The following is a 12088-nucleotide window of genomic DNA, read 5'->3' on the forward strand; positions in this document are numbered from 1 at the left end:
GCAAGTGTAAAGATTTGACAAGGGCCAAATTTTGGTGGCTAGATGACTGGATCTGCAGAGCATCTGCAAAACTGCAGCTCTTGTGGGGTGTTCCCGGTCTGCAGTGGTCAGTATCTATCAAAAGTGGTCCATGGAACGAACAGTGGTGAACCGGCGACAGGGTCATGGGCTGCCAAGTCACATTGATTCATGTGGGGGTAGCGAAGGCTAGCCTGTGTGATCCGATCTAACAGACGAACTACTGAGAAGAGAAGTTAATGCTGCTTCTGATAGCAAAGTGTCAGAATACACAGCTTGCAGGACAGAGATAGGAATCGAACATGCAACCCCGGAAGTGTGAGAAAATCAGAAGCATTCGAGTTCTCTCACATACACTGATCAGGCATAAGATTATGACTACCGACAGGTGAAGTGAATAACACTGATTATTTCCTCATCATGGCACCTGTTAGTAGGTGGGATATATTAGGCAGCAAGTGAACATTTTGTCCTCAGAGTTGATGTGTTAGAAGCAGGAAAAATGGGCAAGTGTAAGGATTTGAGTGACAAGGGCCAAATTGTAATGGCTAGATGACTGGATCAGAGCATTTCCAAAACCGCAGCTCTTGTGGGGTGTTCCCGATCTGCAGTGGTCAGTATCTATCAAATGTGGTCCAAGGAAGGAACAGTGGTGAACAGGGTCATGGGCGGCCAAGGCTTAATGCTGCACTTGTGGGGAGCGAAAAGCTAGCCTGCGTGATCCGATCCAACAGACGAGCTACTGTTGCTCAAATTGCTGAAGAAGTTAATGCTGGTTCTGACAGAAAGGTGTCAGAATACACAGTGAATGATGGGTCAGGGTTGTTTTGGCAGCAAAAGGGGGACCAACAAAATATAAGGCAGGTGGTCATAATATTATGCCTGGCCGGTGTATTTGGAGACACAAAAGTCTCACAGAACCAACAAAAATACACCACCAGCCAGCACCTTAGAAGCCACACTGCTAATCATATTACTAATGTTTAAATATGTATTTAATGTGTTTCAGGACAGAGTTTTTCTTTTAACGACCACTCTTTACCTTTCGCAGAAAAAGATACACACTGAAAGTACAAAAGTTTTCCCCTTGAGCGTACCACCCCAGTGAGAAGGGATGGTACAGTTTAGTAGTACCCTTTTTTCCCTGAGAGGGTATGGAAGCAATTTATAACACAGTTGTCACGGACTTGTCTCAAACATGTTTACTTTCTGACCAGACGAGGGCACTGCGACTGCAAAATGGTGAGATTTGAGGGAAAAAATCAGTTGTGACGGCAGAATAGACTGAAGTTAATCACCACAAAAAGAGGAACTTCACTCTGAATGGGTTTTGGGATGGCACAGAAATAGTTTGACTCAGCAAGTATGGTCTAGTTATTCTAAGAAATCCCGCAGGCCACTTTTTTTTCCAGCAAGTTTTCATTAGTACACATTAGGAGCAAATGTGCAGATGTGCTACTAACCGCTGCATAAACACAGAAGTACAAAAAAAATCATTAGGCTGTATTATTTAAAGTATAACATTCACTATTTCGAATTTTAACCAGGATGACTTGCTTTGTATTTACGTGTGTGGTCTGTCTTTTTCTTTTTTACTTGTGGATGCTATTCTATACTTCATACACTTTACAGGAAGTTGGTATTGGAGTGAAACTCTATGAGACCCCAAACAACATCGATTGACATCACACCGGAGAGCCAGTAGGAGTGTGGAGCGCAGCTTTTGGGGGCTGGGTGTGTGTGTGTGTGTGTGTGTGTGTGAGAGTGAGTGAGTGAGTGTGTGCTGGCGCGCGCGCGCGCACTTCTCTGAGTGAACGCGCAAACTTTACCCGCGCACCTCAGAAGTTTCTCCTCGTGTGCCTGCCTGTCTTCTGAACTTCCACAACGGAGGATTTGCCACCTCTCGGATCATCTGAACGGGGAGATTTTTTTATGTCTATACAGAGGAGACGGTTCTATCTGAATTCATCCACACACACCGGAGGAATATTATGCAAATGAGTATCGAATGATGTTCCTGTCGGATTTCGGATGCGCACCTTTCTTGTTTGAGCGGTAGAGATGCGGATGGAGGGACAGATGGATGGATGGATGGATGGATGGAAGTTTAACTTTTGTAGAGTGAATCCTCGCGTCTGAAAATCCACGCGCCTGGAGGAGTTTTGCTAATTGGAGAATTCATTAGAATTGATTTAGATTCATTGTTTATTTGTTTTGTTTTCTTTGTTTTCTTTTTTTTTTTTTTTGGAGGCGATCGTGATCGACTTTGGAACAAGAACCGGATATTTTGAAAACATTCCCCCCCTACCCCTTCTTCCTAGCGTCTCGAGTTTGCCTATAGCCTCCGCTGCGGGTACGATGGCACCGGCTGCGCGCGAGAAGCGCCCGGCTCTCCAGCGCGGCTCCTTATTGGCTCTGCTGTGCGGCTTGCTGTGCCTGGTCGCGGCGCGTGCGTGTCCGCACAAGTGCAGCTGCTCGGGCTCGCACGTGGACTGCCAAGCGCAGGGCTTCAAGAGTGTACCGAGGGGCATCCCGAGAAACACCGAGCGTCTGTGAGTAGCGCAATGGATGCACATCACTGCTTTGGGAATTCGCTTACCGCACGCGCGTACCTGGGATCTGCATTCTAGCAGTCTGTGTATGCCTTGCATTTGATACTAAGCAAAAGCAATCCTTAATGTGTGCATACACACGTGCATGTTAATGCACATCAAAATTGCATTGCTGTAAATCAAAAGCATGCACGTAATATCCTAAGAATATCAGGTCCAACTGTCAAACTATTCCACTGCTTTTTTGTTGCACTCACGTCAAGCAGGGTGAGTTCATTTTGTTTGACCAACCTGGGATTATAGTTAATGAACTAAAACACATCGAAATAAACTACCGGTTCTGACTCAATGAACTGACCAAGCTGATGTGATTAAATGCATCAGGCTGTGCAATCACTCAATGAATTGAACGCAGAGATCAGTTCGCTGTCTAATAGGAACAGTTAGTAACTAGTGAGTTATTAACTAGTATTGCTGCACCATGGTTATAGTTGAATGCCTGTACACTTGTATGGTGTGTTAATCATTATCAGGCTCCATTTTAATTAGGTATAAAACACTAAATAGGAGGAGATATGAAAGCATGTAGACCTGTTGCTCGACTGATTACAGAGGGAAGAGCAATAACCCAGCATTTCAGTCCTCACTTTCATTTATTTCACATATATCACCATGGAGTCAGAGCTTATATACAGAGCTCTATAAACACAGAGATGGAGATGGATGCTTTTATGAGATTTCGATAGCCGTGTTTGTGTGATTTGCCATTTATATTTCACAGCCTTCTCAATGTTAGTACAACAGTGCAATGAGTACAAACCTGACGTATTGCGCAGTCCAGCTGGATACACAGGAACACTGTATGAACACTGATTTAATTCAGACTTAGGCTAACAATGTGGTTTTGGCTGGGTAGTAAAAGAAAAAAATCTTTCATTAAATCGCTCATGAATATAATCTCGAAAAATATTTACAATTGCGGTTCTTTCCTCCTCACATCCAGCCTGTGAACTCGCCGCTTCATGATGATGTGCTGGAATGTGTGTAATATATTAGGCTAGCTCAGGCATTTCATACACGGCATGACGTTTTAGGACGTTTTTGGAGTGGTCAGATGTTGAGTGTAAAACGGTTTGCTTTGGCAGTTTGCTGAAGCCGTTGTGAAAGAATTCTGCACAAGTTCACTGAGGAGGAGGAGGAGGCAGTGGTGAACACTGTGATGTGTAAAGCTTCAGTGTTTTCAGCGCGTGAATCTGTGCTCTTTTGCACGTTTAAAACTCATAACAAATCATAAGCACTAGAATAAAGCTGATAGAAATGTTTACTGCTAGACACGAGAGGCATAAAATTAGGAGACATTTCTACAAGACTCTCTACAATACCACTAGTCATTTCTACACGTTACAATAATTATTTCAACAAAAAAAAATTATTTTGCACTAAAATTCTGTAACTAAAACTTACTTACTAAACAAATTATGCTTTCTAATTTAAAGATTGTACAGTCTGTCTGTCTGTAAATCAATCAATCTATCTATCTATCTATCTATCTATCTATCTATCTATCTATCTATCTATCTATCTATCTATCTATCTATCTATCTATCTATCTGCCTGTCTGTCTGTCTGTCTGTAAATCAATCAATCAATCTATCTATCTATCTATCTATCTATCTATCTATCTATCTATCTATCTATCTATCTATCTATCTATCTATCTATCTATCTATCTATCTATCTGCCTGTCTGTCTGTCTGTAAATCTATCTATCTATCTGCCTGTCTGTCTGTCTGTCTGTAAATCAATCAATCAATCAATCAATCTATCTATCTATCTATCTATCTATCTATCTATCTATCTATCTATCTATCTATCTATCTATCTATCTGCCTGTCTGTCTGTCTGTAAATCTATCTATCTATCTATCTATCTATCTATCTATCTATCTATCTGTCTGTCTGTCTGTCTGTCTGTCTGTCTGTCTGTCTGTCTGTCTATCTATCTATCTATCTATCTATCTATCTATCTATCTATCTATCTATGTATCTGCCTGTCTGTCTGTCTGTAAATCTATCTATCTGCCTGTCTGTCTGTCTGTCTGTAAATCTATCTATCTATCTATCTATCTATCTATCTATCTATCTATCTATCTATCTATCTATCTATCTATCTATCTATCTATCTGTCTGTCTGTCTGTCTGTCTGTCTGTCTGTCTGTAAATCTATCTATCTATCTATCTATCTATCTATCTATCTATCTATCTATCTATCTATCTGTCTGTCTGTCTGTCTGTAAATCTATCTATCTATCTATCTATCTATCTATCTATCTATCTATCTATCTATCTATCTATCTTACGTTAAAAGTATTGGCACCCTATCTGTCTATCTATCTGTGATATCTCAGAAAAGTCCATTGTGATATAGATTATCAGAATAGCAATATAATATCATGAAGAGCCGTACAGTGTTTATATAAATATATATATTTTTTATAAAATTAAAACTGCTGTTTTCTCTGAATGTAGCATGACAAGAAAAACATACAAACTTTGACCGGAGGGTCTACTGACCTTTGTAACCCTCTGAAGCCTCAGGGCTTTTGTAAGGAATGTCCATGTGAGAAACATAAATTTAGCTGAGCTGCTTTATTCACATGTTTATTTGTTTACTTGCTCAGGTTTAGGTCTCGGTAAAGCATGTTTGTACCTCGCTGAGGATTTTAAAAATCTGTCTGGAAGGCAGGGTTAATGCCGGTTTGTAGGATGCAGGATTAAGAAACTTAAGACTTGAACAGTTCAGAACTCACAGAGGACTTGACTTTCCATAAAGTCATTCCATAAAATCTGCTTTCACGACCACTTAAAGTCCAGGTGCTGGCTGTATCTCTCTCAGGGTGGTTACACACTGCCACTGCTCCTGTAACACCCTGCAGTGTTGATGGAAGTGTAATGACTGCACATCTGTCTCATGAACATGTCTACTGGATAGTTCAGGGATATTTACACTAAATAGCTTTTGCTGATAGTATATATAATTCTTCACTCAGTGATTGGTGTGAGTATGTGTGTGCACATGTTCAAGAATAACAGTGTGTGTGTGTATATGCAAAAATGTGTGTTTGTGTGTTTGAGAATAACACAGCATGTGTATGTGTGTGTCTAGGCACTGTGTGTTTGAGAATAACAGAATGTGTGTGTGGTGTGCATGTGTGTTTGAGAATAACACAGTGTGTGTGTGTGTGTGTGTGCGCGCACGTGTGTGTATGTGTGTTTGAGTACAACACAGTGTGTGTGTGTTATTGTGTGTACATGTGTGTGTGTATGTATTTGTGTGTTTGAGAATAACATCGTGTGTGTATGTGTGTTTGAGTACAACACAGTGTGTGTGTGTGTTATTGTGTGTACATGTGTGTGTGTATGTATTTGTGTGTTTGAGAATAACATCGTGTGTGTTTGTGTGTCTGAGTCGATTGTGGTGCGTGTTTATGTGTAAGTGTACCAACAAATGTCTGTATGTGTGCTTTGTGTGTGTTTCATGAAGCACACATTTGCACACACAAGCACGTAGACACACAGCGTTATCCTCTCACATACACACACATGTATGCATGCTCACCCTCACTCACATGTGTGCAGTCGCATGCACAGGCGGCTGACTGACAGAGTTTTCACAGCGGCCGCTCGCCCTGGCTGTTTGCTCTTCGGGAGCACAATATGGCACATTGTGGCTGGCGCAGCATGCTGCTGGCTCTCATCAGAAGTCCACAGTGAAATGAGAGAGATAGAAAGAATGAGCCAAATGCCATTCTCTGTCCCCGTACACCCCCGGCATGCCTCAGTGTATTTCAGCAGAGAAGAAGGAGTGGGAATGGCATCCTCTCTTACTGGAACAATCTGCAGGTTTCTCCAAAGACTTCGCATGTTTACACAGCCTTACATGTGTATGCTCACAACTTCCGGTGTCTATCTATCTGTCTGTCTGTCCGTCCGTCCGTCCGTCTATCTATCTATCTATCTATCTATCTATCTATCTATCTATCTATCTATCTATCTATCTATCTATCTATCTATCTATCTATCTATAAAAAAATCTTTCTCTATTTAAACACTGAGCAGTAGACCACAGGGCTGGACAAAACAGAAGTTCATTAGTTAGTCAAGCAGAAGCTCTAATGTGGTGCCTAGTGGCATATGTTGGTTGCCCTGAAACTGATTAACAGCATATGGCAAGCTAGCTAGTTAAGTGTATTAATGAATTCATTTTTTTTAATGAATTAACAAATGAGTATGTGATTATAATCCACTTCCATGTTTCTAATGTAGACTAATGTGTTTGCGTACTCGATCAACAGCCAGCAAAGTCATTAGCCAAGGTTTCAGCTAGTGTTCTCTACTTATATTACATACACTCACCATGCACTTTATTAGGAAAAGCTGTACACCTGGACATTCATGCAGTTATCTGATCACCCTGTGGCTGCAGTGCAAAGCAAAAAAAAAAAATCATGCAGGTCAAGAGCTTAGTGTAATGTTCACAAAAATCTGTGACTTTAACCATGGCATGGTTGTTAGTGCCAGATGGGCTGGTTTGAGGATTTCAGAAACTGCTGATTTCCTGGAATTGTCACACACACAGCATTCTCTAGAGTTTATCCAGAATGGTGTGGAAAACAAAAAAACCATCCAGTGAGTGGGCAGTCCTGTGCAGGATGAAGACAGATCAGAGGAGAATGACCAGACTGTACCTGCAAGACTTTTATACACTCTCTTGTGCCACATGTTTGGCTGATTGGTGTACAGCTGTTTTTAATGAAGTGTGTGTATTTTCTCCCAGGGGTGGTTATATGATAAATTTTGCAGCAATGCACGTCTTCATAATTCAGATAGAAAGGTCTTAATTCCTTCTGCTTAGTGAAAATAGGTCTATCATAGAGCAGATCGTGACTTATGGATAATGTGTGTAGTGCAGCAGGTGGTGAGATTTGAATCATGAAGCTCGCCCTGTTGTTGGTCAAAGCATTGAGGTGCATCCTACCACACTGAAGCATGTTAAGTCTAAATAGAGCTAAATACCAAATGAAAATGTTTAGCAAAAAATTCATAGACTGATAATTCAAATAATATCATAGACTGATAATTCAAATAATTCATAGACTGCAGAATATGCATATCCTATGGTGTCAATTGGAAATGATTCTTATAAATGAACCAAGCCAAGAATCTCTTGGTTAGTGTATAAACACTAAATATATTAAGCATAGTATTAAAAAGTAAATAAAAATAAAACAGGGTGATATTAACAATAATAGCAAAAAGATAACGATAATTTAATAACAAGATACCAAAAGAATCACTTAAATGAACTGTTTTCTGGAACGCTGAATCATATCAAAACAAAGAGGAGAAGTCAGGAGTAGAGGTCATGCAGCTAAGAGGCATGAAAAGAATGTGTGTATATTTGTTGTGCTGAGGTTTAAGCTTGGTCAGAAGATGGGTTTGTGGTCTCGAGTGTCCTCCTGAACCCAGCACAACATGTGTGAGATCTGCGCACGGGTGGAACGTCTGTAGTGCAGCCTGCCAGGCAGCTTCTGGCTCTGCTTGCGGGCATGGACTTCTGGGAAACATCAGGAACCGAGCATCTTAGCCAGGACTGGCAGTAAGGATTGTATGCTTAAACGAAACACTTGGCTGGAGACCCACAAGTCAGAGTCATTAATGTCCTCGATAGGGTCTCAGTGAAAAGAAGGGATGTTGAGGTCTTTACAGTTCTCCAAGTGTGTGTCATGCTATAATCCAAGCCTGGGTTTGATCGTGTGCATACTCCGTGGTCGGCTCAGGTTAACGAGGGCCTGCTTTTGTTATGGGTGCTTTGTCACCAAAGCAACCCTGACTCCAAATCATCCCATGTCATTTTTCAGCCTAACTGGAGGCAATAGGTTTATTCAGACGACACACATGTGGATACATCATGACATGTTTTGCCTTTCTCACAGTAATAGAAGCTAAATCAACACATGGCCCCGAACACAGCGGTTTGCATCTAGCAACCTGTTAAACAAAAGGATCAAGATGGAATTTCTTAGTAATCCTTCGTCAGGATGCGGCCACGCCCGAGTGGTTTGAATCCGGACCAGCGTTGTCGCTGTCAGATCCAGAAGCTGACCCTTTCGGCTTTGATGAGATTTACGTGAGCCGTCCATTGAACCAGGAGCTGGCCTGGTTTTAAACAAGCCTCCTGCTGAATAAACAGAAGCCGTGGAGATCTGGCAGGCCCGGCGTTCTTAAATATGGTCAGGACGGCTCAGGGTTTATTTTTGCTTCTGCTGTTCCCCTCTTGCAATGACGTCCATAAACGTATGCCCCACTCACTTTATTTGCTCATATTGGTCATTTTTTCTTTGTTCTCAGTTTGTTTTTGGCTGCTCCTGGGGTGCTGGGTTACGGATGAGTCCTGCGAGGCCTAGCTGTCATTTATGCCTTTAGCTGAGAATCATCGGAAATGCCCTGTCACCCCTCATCATCTTGTTTCTGGCGGATTTAAGAATTTGTAGACTGCGCCGGAGCGAAGGTTTGGCCGTCTGAGCTATCGTCTACGAGTGTTTTTGGAAATAAACGATCTTGAGAGTAAACAGACACAAAGGAAATATGAAACAATTCATTTTTGTCTGGTCTGCTTAATGTGACGAGAGTTTCCTTTAGACAGGAATGCAGCTACATGATATGGGAATGATAATATTTACCAAACAAAAGCCTCCCTGAGACAGACCCCAGCCAGATACAATGAGAAGTGTAAAGTTTTACTGGAACATTCCCCTCTTTTCCAGTATCTGCCAAAGGTTCAGATGATGTCGATGCTTTTCTCGTTGGACTGTGATATGATCTCTCATAGTGATGATTTAAAAAGCTTTATGTTGTTTTAGACCACTGTGAAGGTACAAAGCGAAATCTTTTTAGCATTGCTGGATTTGCAAAACTCGAACCAAATGTTGGCACGGATGGTGTAGACAGCAGTGATGCTGTGCAGAACAGCCGTAGTTATTGTAGTGTCCTTCTTAAGAACTTATGCCCAGTGGAGACGTGTGGTGACCATATGACGCTCCGCTGCTGGCGGATGAAAGACAAGGGGGCCGATCTTTTATTCCTTCTACGGTGGGGTAATAAACCACTCTGTTTGATCTTATACAAGTGCGAACAAACAAGCCTTCTAGCAAGATGCCTTCTACTGCAACAAAACCTAAGACAAATAGTGTGTTGCGAAGGTAGGAGAGCTTTGCGGTAGGTTTTCTACTGTGCGGTATACAAAGAGTTGATAAGAATCATATTAAAACACAGCTGCACATGCTCACAAAGGTACCTCTGTGTGTCTTCTTTAACAATCCAATGAGAAGTGACTGATTAATTGAAGGTAAACAGTAGAGCTGTCACGCAATGCCACTCCCCGGTATCTGTGTTTGTGTTCTTAATATTCATGTCTATTTTCATAATCAAACCTGAGAATCATTTATGAAGGTTATATGCTAAAAAACTCACTATCTAGAAGCAGTGCCGCACGTCAACATGGTTCCTATAAGGTGGCATTTCATTATCATGCCTTCATGATCTTCCAGGAAAATTCATTTTCAATCAATTGTTTATTTAAGAACGACACAAATCATTCACAGTGAAAAAGATCAATTTAAAATGAATTAAAGGATTATTTTTGGGAGACTCCAGCAGACATGTGCAGATCCGTGGACAGCATGTGGTGTGAGCTGGATATATGGAGCGGCGGCTTTGTAAATAAACCCGAAATGTGTGCGCACCACTGTTAACTTGTTTCCTATGGAAAGACTAAGAAAAAGAAGAAACATGAGTCTCCCTTGTCCAGTGCCAGAACTTTTTGGACTAGTTTCATGTCTTTTTTTTTTTTTATGTATGTGAAGTTTTTGAGATGTACTCAGTCAGAATGATCTGGTGTTTGCTATTAAAATATTACAAAACCAAATCTAAAAGGTAATTAAACCTATTTTTAGCCATACTTTAATATTATTTAGTTTATTTTAATTAATGAATTTCTGGTAAGAAAAAAAGCAAAAAAAAAAAAAAACCCTCAATTTAAGACTTAATTATTGTATATATTTGTTTTATTGTATTTTTATAATAACAAATAGCACATAAATCTGACTAGATACAAGATACCTAGATGCTAAGATGTCATTTTTGCAGTGTAGGTAAAGTTGGGATTTTTTTTTTCTTTTGCTGAAACCTGGCAACCCCTCTATCAGCTTCATTCCTCAGCCTTCCAAATTCTGTATAAACGTGACTAGCTTTTTTTTTTGTCCAATCCACACCTCAAATCTTTTGGAAAAAAAAAAAAAACCCACATGATTAATGCTCCTTTTATTCATATCTGTATTTATATTTATTTAGAACACATTATCAGTTCATTACGAATACTCTGTTTATATTTGGTTTCATCCCTGGTAGACATCATCCCACTGTGAGCAATCAGAGCGGCAAACGTGTTGATCTGAATCCTTATCAGTTACTCCTCCATGCGAGGTCGGTGATCCTTTTGCATTTCTGAAAATAACCTGCTGTAGGTCCGTGTTTAATTTAGGGCTGAATGAAATCATCAGAGAAAATGTCATATATCCGCTATTAAACTAACCGTTTTCAGGAATACGATGAAAAAATAAACTGAAATGATTGTACTTTTGACCTTCCTTTTTTTTCTGCTTTTAAATAAAATAAGTACACGAAGCTGAAACGACTCAAGGTAATGAAATTACTAAAATCGTTTGAGTAAACTCAACTGTACGTGGTTTAGAGTGCGGTTGCCTCGCGTCTTGCCAGAGCCGGAATATTCCGCAGATGAAAACCACCCGGCGGGGCAGTCCAAACTCAAGACGAGCAACTCAATTAGGATTCCAAACAGTGTTCCGAAGCTTTGCAGAGGAAATGGAGCATACCTATCTGCTTCTTGCGGACCAGACACGTCGGCTTTAGAGGAAATAACGGGAGATTGCGGCGGGAAACGCATCGTGAAGTGTGGATGGTATAGAGGCACACGAAGCCGCGTCGTTGTTTTCATAAACATTCTTCTGCCATGACTTTACGGGTTTAAGGGATCTTGTGGATGAATCACATGCTTACCGCAGCTCAATTCACATTTGCACTGCTTCCTTTTTCATATACTGTAACTGGCGTGTGAGATCTAAAGCAAATTTAGGTCATGCTGCATGCAGTCTCACGATGGCGTACATTAAGCCTGCTGCTGCTTTCATAACTTCGTGTGGGTGTCGAGCCTCAGGGGGATCGCACTGTTAAGTGCAGAGCAACCTGCCATTCAGCTTGTCACTTTATCCCTTCTAGAACAATATGAATGAGAACAAAAGCCAATGGGGGGCAGCTTTATCTCTGACCTCCAGCTTGTCAGAGTGACTACAGGGTTCAGTTGTGGCAGTTCTTCGCTTAACTCCCCGGGTTGTTGAACATATAGTGTAGCGTAGTGACAGAGAGAAGGATGGCTGGATT

At 41.0% G+C, this 12088-nt stretch overlaps 1 protein-coding gene across 1 annotated transcript in view; it reads left to right on the forward strand.

The window, feature by feature from the left end:
• Positions 1-1769: 1769 nt before the first annotated feature.
• Positions 1770-12088, forward strand: part of slit3 (slit homolog 3 (Drosophila)) — a 167175-nt gene continuing 156856 nt past the window's right edge. The window contains exon 1 of the mRNA XM_058396991.1: positions 1770-2570. Coding sequence (XP_058252974.1) covers positions 2377-2570 — 194 coding nt within the window. The 5' untranslated portion in view covers positions 1770-2376. The remainder of the gene's footprint in view (positions 2571-12088) is intronic.

The sequence above is a fragment of the Hemibagrus wyckioides genome, linkage group LG08 (genome assembly GCF_019097595.1).
Source record: "Hemibagrus wyckioides isolate EC202008001 linkage group LG08, SWU_Hwy_1.0, whole genome shotgun sequence".
Lineage (NCBI taxonomy): Eukaryota > Metazoa > Chordata > Actinopteri > Siluriformes > Bagridae > Hemibagrus > Hemibagrus wyckioides.